Below are 7,304 nucleotides of genomic sequence, written 5' to 3' on the forward strand. Positions count from 1 at the left end.
AAATCTAGGCACAGCTTGCGCAACGTCAAATTTGGAAGTTGGCTTCACAAAATTTAGTTGCGGGATACGTTCATTTGTCAGTTTGTCTCTCACCTTAAAGCATATTGAGAGGGCAAGGCGTCAGTACTGTCTACCTATGTACTGCGGTGATATCCTGTGTAACGTCCGGTAGGGTCACAGTAAAGCACACAATGTGGCTGGCTGTAGAAGTAATTACTAGTTTCAGTTAATGAATACCCCGCTTGGAATCTCCTTTATGCCTATGGTTTTTTCGGTTCGACTGTTGCTATGGTGTTGGTATTGGAGACTAACAAACTAAAGTCTACCAGAGTCGCACAAACATGAGTCCAGTCTTAGCACCTGGGGCACTTCGCCCTTCATTTCGTCCTAAACACTTCAGATGCGGATCCCAAGATGCAGGCTTCCGCCCATGTAATAAAATTATCTAAGTCAGCGTGGTCTTAGCTGCTGCTTTAACATTATTTGAAAGATCAATGCAGTGTCTTTGAAAAGACTATCATATTGGGATATTTACAATACAACGTGAACTAGAAGGCTAAAGTAGCAGCCAGTTCGTTTATTGAGAAGCAACGGCATCCCATAGAGAGGCTATTCTATGAAGCCATAAAGAAACTACTGGCTCGTGGTCTTCATGGTTAGAAGTAAAAGGATGTTTATAACCATTGAAATTATATGTGAGAATGAGGGCTCTATCCTATTGTCTTCTCGTTTTTGTTCGCTCGGGTAGCCGCGTGCTCCTCCCCCGGGGTTCCGCTCAATCCTCAGGTTCTACCGAGGTAACCATACCAATCTCGCTCATAACCTATGCGGGCATTACAGATCATTTACGCCTCTGCAGGAGGGCACTCCCGGCGCCCACCAAACATCTCGACAGATCTGAGGAGGGTCACCTTAGACGGCTCCAAACGGGGTGTTTTCTAAATCCCGGCATATTAAACACATGGACCCGACATTCACGGGTAGGTGTAACTTCTGCGGGCAGTATGCTGACTTATACCACATGGTGGGGCCTGCCGGCAAAATACAAACCTAAAAGCAATAAAACAGCCAACTAGGGAGGGTTGCTAGGCGGCCCTGTCCAGCTCGGACCTGGAGGCCCAGCGTGTCCTGATCCAGAGAGCTCGGGCAGCGGCAGCGGCCAATGGCGTCCCGATATAGGGTCTGCCACTCTGCTCCACAACGAAACGCACTTCCCTTCCCAAATCATATCATCGTAAATAAATGTTTTCTCCTACTCCTCTTGTTTTTGTTCAAAACAACAGTTTGCTACGCACAATTACAAAAAGAATTCAGAACGCGATGTTCACGCGCAACTCACCTTTTAGTGCAACAGACGCTACGAATGCAGACAGACAGACATAGGCAGCTGCTGGATGCATCCTGTTTGCTCAAGCCCAAAACACTGCTGTGAAGTGGCCGCGCTTTTTTCTAGAGAAAAGTGAACTATGGCCACGTTTTATATACAATCGTCTTCGATAAGCTGAATAAATCAAAATAAACGAAATATGGTAGAACAGGAATCTTTCTAAATTTTCCTCTTGGCCCTGCACATTAAAATATGAATTTCGTAGTTACTTTTAAGGAGCCCTTTATGGTAATATCTGTGTTCATTAAATAAATCATAAGTGCTCTGCACTTGTCAGCCACGTTTACTTCTTTGAGTTTAGAGTGCGCTTGGAGAGAACCGAATAAAGTTCACTTAGGCTTGTAAGGCATCTGTAGAACATGAGAACTGACGTCTATGAGAAGGACGAAATTTGTTTAAGCATTTAGTCGTATATGAAAATGGAAAGAAAAAAATGTATACTCTGAGGATACACCACATTTGTTTTGAACATCATGAACAATAACCGCTACCATTAAACCTTTCTTTTTCAAAGGCCACACCTTTGAAAAACAGGAAAGCTACGCGCAAAAAGGAATGACAAACGTTTGAATAATGTGGTGGTAGAGAAGTACTTCACAAGGAGTTTCTGATCTTTACACATAAAGAGATTTCGTTGTGACCAATTAGGTAATGAAGATTTTCCATTGCATGACGACTTTTACAAGATATTCAGACCAAAATTTTAGTATGTATGGCTTCCACCCATGCGAGTATTTTTGTAGTGTAATGAAACTGTTATTGGCAACTGAGCAGTAGGACCGAAATCAAACATATACTGCTTTTGGGGCATGTTCCTTTACCGCAACGTAATTATTTTCAGATTTCAAGAATTATATCTAGAAGACAGATAGCCTGAAGAGATGTGGACTGATGTTCGTGATATAATACAAGAAGTTGCTACTAAGGTAGTTCCAAAGCGAAAGAAATGCAAGAAAGCAAACTGGTTATCTGAAGAGGCTTTGCAAATAGCTGAGGAAAGGAGGACGGCAAACGTTATGGGGGAAAGAGAAAGATACAAGGTTCTCAATGCAGATTTTCAGAATATAGCAAGGAGAGATAAGGATGTCTTCCTGAACATACAGTGCCAAGCAGTTGAGGACAACAGCCAATGAGGAACACAAGAGCTCTGTAGAAAACAAAGATATCAAAGGAAGCTTCTGTGCTAAGCGGGGCGTGACAAAGGACAAACGAGGCAGGGACCTCACTGAAGCCTCAGAGATTAAGAAGAGGTGGCAGGAATACACAGAACTGTACATGAAGGACCCGGTTGTGCTAACCCAACATAAGACGGTTGTGATTACTGATTTCGAGCCGGGCATCCTGAAGAGTGAAGTTGAATTGGCCTTAGTCAGCCTTGCTAAGAACAAAGCCAGCGCAATTGATGGCATTCCAGCTTAGTTGCTTCAAAACCTCAACCATAACTCTGTTAACATTCTGCATACATTATGTCAGAAGATTTGGAAACCCTGCAGTGGCCACAGGATTGGAGGAGGTCAGTTTACATCCCCGTTCCAAAGAAAGGCAGTGCCAAAGATTGTTCCAACTACCGCACTATCGCGCGTATTTCGCATGCTAGCAAGGTGATGTTGAAAATCCTCCTAGGTAGGCTGCAGCAGTACGTGGATCGGGAGCTTCCGGAAGTGCGAGCTGGGTTTCGCAAGGGCAGAAATACTAGACATCAGGTTGCCAACCTTCGCTGGATAATGGAAAAGGCAAGAGAGTTCCAGAAACCAATATACTTCTGCTTTATTGATTATGTGAAAGCGTTTGACTGCGTAGATCACAGTAGATTGTGGCAAGCTCTCCAAGAGATGGGAGTTCCAGTTCACCGCATCTGTCTCCTCAGGAACCTGTATGATGGACAAAAGGCCACAGTCAGAGCTGGGCATTGTCTTACTGATTGGTTTCCGATTGAGAAAGGAGTGAGGCAAGGCTGCATACTATCACCCTGCCTATTTAACATATATGCAGAGTGCATCATGAGGAAGGTCGGTCTGGACGAGTCTTCAGCTGTAGTGAAGATTGCTGGAAAACGTATCAACAACCTTAGATATGCTGATGATACCACTTTAATGGCAGGAAGTGAAGTGGAACTCAAGAGAATTCTGATGCGCGTACAAGAAGATAGTGAGAAGTTTGGGCTTAAACTGAACATTAAAAAGACAAAGATCATGGCGTCTTGCCCTATCGAGTCCTGGAGCATCAATGGATAAGAAGTGGAAGTTGTGACAGATTTTCTCTTCTTGGGCTCCAAGATTACCTCGGAAGGAGACTGCAGCCATAGAATTAGGAGACGCCTGCTTCTGGAAAGAGAGCAATGGTTAGCCTTGACCGCCTAGTAAAGAGCAGAGACATTAGTCTGCCAACCAAGATCCGTATAACTCGTGCTATGGTCTTTCCAGTTGTGATGTATGGATGCGAGAGTTGGACTGTGAAGAAGGCTGACCGCCGAAGAATTGACGCGTTTGAATTGTGGTGCTGGCGGAGACTCTTGAGAGTTCCTTGGACTGGCAGAAGATCAAATCAGTCGATATTGTCGACCATAAATCCTGAATGCTCATTGGAGAGCCAAATTCTAAAGTTAAAGCGCAGCTACTTTGCACATCTGATAAGAAGAGAGGAGTCACTAGAGAAAGATTTGATTTTGGGAAAGGCTGAAGGTCACTGGAGAAGGGGTAGGCAGCGAACGCGATGGTTAGATGGCATCCTCGAGGCGCTGCAGATGAAGTTATGTGATGTTAGGAAGATAGTGAGAGACCGGAAATCGTGGCGTGATATGGTCCATAGGGTAACGAAGAGGCGGACACGACTGAAAGACTGAACTGAACTGAATTATGTTTAACTAATTTTGATATATATATATATATATATATATATATATATATATATATATATATATATATATATATATATATATAATGTGTGTGTGTAAAAGTTCCGACATGCAATGCCCGAAAACACGCTCCTTTTAGGGTTCTTGTTGGCCACTAAGTTGACACGCCATCATGGGTCGAGGTCCTCAATTTGAGCAGCGTAGTTGACGTAGAGGCATTATTCTTCAGTGCGGTTACATTTCATAGCCGCATATTATGCAGCAGCCCGAAAAAACAGCGTACAACCCTCTTTACAACATCGGACAAATATTGAGACCGTCACTGTGCACCTCGCAGTTTGGCCTTTGATTCTCTTGACGCCGTCCCCTACGCTTGCAAGCGCTTCCCTCTCATTGCCTACCATTCACGCCGTTGAGCGTTCCTTTTTAATATTCATAACATACTAATTGTGTAGTAGTCATCATTCCGAATATATCTGCACAATCATTTGGCTAGCATTTTTTATTACTAGTTATATACTCGTCCTTTACCGGTACCCACCCTCCATGGTTTTCAATAGGCAGCTCCCATTCGCTTGCGCATTCCTGTATTCTCGTCCCAACCCCTTTCGAGTTACCCACCAGTTCCTTGTCATGTAACTTCGCCTTCTTGTATATAGAGAGGGGATATACGTATTTCCAGTTTGCCACCTGTAAGCATAGCAGGTGAAACTTCGGTCTACCACTGCCATGAAGGCTAGCTGGCAGGTGGCAGTTAGAACACCTATCACTCCGAAGATACACATGACATCGAGCACTTAGGAGCTGAAATCAACACAGGAAACATTTTTTGTTGATGACAGCACAGTAGTGTTAATGCATGCCTTTCTTTCACCCGGCAGAAATATTTTATTTTTCTTCAGTAAATAAGCAGTGCCTTTTAGGTTGAAACGTGACCACACCAGCTCGTGTAATACGGATGGCCACAGAAGGTACAGAGAACGTCCGAAGTCTGCGATAGAAACCATCAGGATATTTTCTTTTCACTCCATCAGGCGTTTCACCCACTTTGCCTACTTTATTCATTGTCTTCAGGTGTATGCGCAACCCTGAAAGATTAACCGAAAAGCAAATATATATATATATATATATATATATATATATATATATATATATATATATATTGATTTACTTATTTATTTACAGATGGAATTCCGTCCAAGCCCGGGAGATTTCAGAAGGAAGTGGTTTTTAAATTATTGCACTGGTAAAATGAACAACAAGGGAATGTGCAACCATCCTGTTGTTATGTATACGTTTGCAATGAGTGCAAGTTGATTGCTGCCACATCCGCTAACTATATTATAGTATTGTCATTGTTAGCCTGTTACTTTCTATGCAGGTTCTAAAAATTGTTTCCAGTTAAAATTGCATACTGTTCTCTGTTTTTGAATTTTTGAAACTATGTACCATTTGCCTCCACAATGCTGTAGTCCTTCCCTCTCACAATGTTCTACTTTCAAAACTTTTGAGGTAGTTGAGTAAGTGAGTAAATAAATCAATTTCTGCTTTAATTAATCATAATAACGTTGGGAGAGCAATAGCAAAAATAACATTTCTAATTGAAACATATATATTTGTTATGATATTGGCTATATAATGTTAGCTAAATTTGCGAATGCTCGCTGTCTATTGGGAAGTCACGAAAATCTGCTTATGTACCGTCTTTGCCAAACGTACCCAGGCTGCATGGTTTGCTTCTGGCTTGTGTTCCAAAGCCAACATTGATTCTCAGGTGATCACAACTTCTTAACAATTGAGGACCGGAGCTCGCCTTTACTTTGCACAGATTTACAGCTTCAGAAGTGGTATGAATTCTCTGCCACCCGACTGAGAAGCGAAACACGCAGCCTGGTTACTTTTGGCAAAGGCGGTACATGGAATGAGGACTGCAAACAAGATTTCTTCTCCTAAGACACTATGACGGCTTTGTTTTTCAATATGCCTCTGATATCTCAAACAGGCCAGGAATCTGTGCATAACAAAATCTGTGGTGTTTTCGTACTCTCGTTAAGTGCCCGTCCTGTGGCGCATTCGAGAACACAATTCATTCTGAATGGTTTTGCCACGCCATACTGTGATAAGGCGTTGAATAGGCGGACGGTCGACGTTGCGAGATAGTGTTAAAGAATTCAACAAATGTACGTCAGCACAATTGCTGTGACGTACATTCATTGCAGAGTCCCTTTCGTATTTGCATTTTTATATGCAAGAACGTTTAGAATGTTTTTTGCTCACCGGAGACTCTCGCTGGCTTTTTACAGTATAGAGCAAGAGTTCAGTAAACGCTCGAGCACAATAGAGTGCTTAGGAGTTTTGTCAGTGCTATTAAATATATGCATATGCCGGCAGAGCCCGAGTTGAACTGGTATATTTCCTTTGGCGTGTTCAGCAGAAACCAGAAAACGTTCCCACCCTCCAAAGTCGAGATCTTGGTGGTACGTTAAAATAGTATTTATTGCCGACCAAAGGCTTCATTCGTTGAAAAGACTGCACACTAACAGGAAATTAAGGCTTAAAAGGAAACTCACCTTTTAAGCGAAAGCATCAGTGAAACAAACGATATGACGCTGTATTATTCACTTAGAAAGCTAATGCATAAAAATTTAGATAAGTAAATTTCAATGAAAGAAAATCCCTGAAACTGTCATATCTGCCCTCAATACCATATTGATGACTCAATATTCAAGACAATCTATTTTAAACTGAAGAGGTAAATGTAGCGTATCCTCGGAGAAACTTAAGATTAACACTGTTTTCTTGTATCTTGGAAGCTCAAAGTGCTGCATCAACCACGTTTGCCCTATATTACCACTCATGTTGCAGGGTGATGCTTTGTCGGCCCAACATTTATTTTATATAAAAGGGGCAATGGCAAATCAGCAAATTTTTGCTGCGTTCGGTGCGTCTCCGCGTGGGCCTTGGATACCGTATTTTGCACATACTGATGCATGTACCATTCAACAAAATTGCAGGTTACAGGAAGTAGAAATGCAGCCATCATAATGAAGGGGAAAAGATAGT

At 42.3% G+C, this 7,304-nt stretch overlaps 1 protein-coding gene across 1 annotated transcript in view; it reads right to left on the reverse strand.

Annotated features, from left to right (window-relative positions):
• LOC146195825 (evasin P1243-like) overlaps positions 1–1,448 on the reverse strand; it is an 84,511-nt gene extending 83,063 nt beyond the window's left edge. Inside the window, exon 1 of the mRNA XM_084596872.1 lies at positions 1,340–1,448. Within this exon, the coding sequence (XP_084452998.1) occupies positions 1,340–1,400 (61 nt within the window). The 5' untranslated portion in view covers positions 1,401–1,448. The remainder of the gene's footprint in view (positions 1–1,339) is intronic.
• Between the last annotated feature and the right edge of the window lie 5,856 nt (positions 1,449–7,304).

Source organism: Amblyomma maculatum, chromosome 3, assembly GCF_055883805.1.
Source record: "Amblyomma maculatum isolate TAMU_Amacu chromosome 3, ASM5588380v1, whole genome shotgun sequence".
NCBI classification, from domain to species: Eukaryota; Metazoa; Arthropoda; class Arachnida; order Ixodida; family Ixodidae; genus Amblyomma; species Amblyomma maculatum.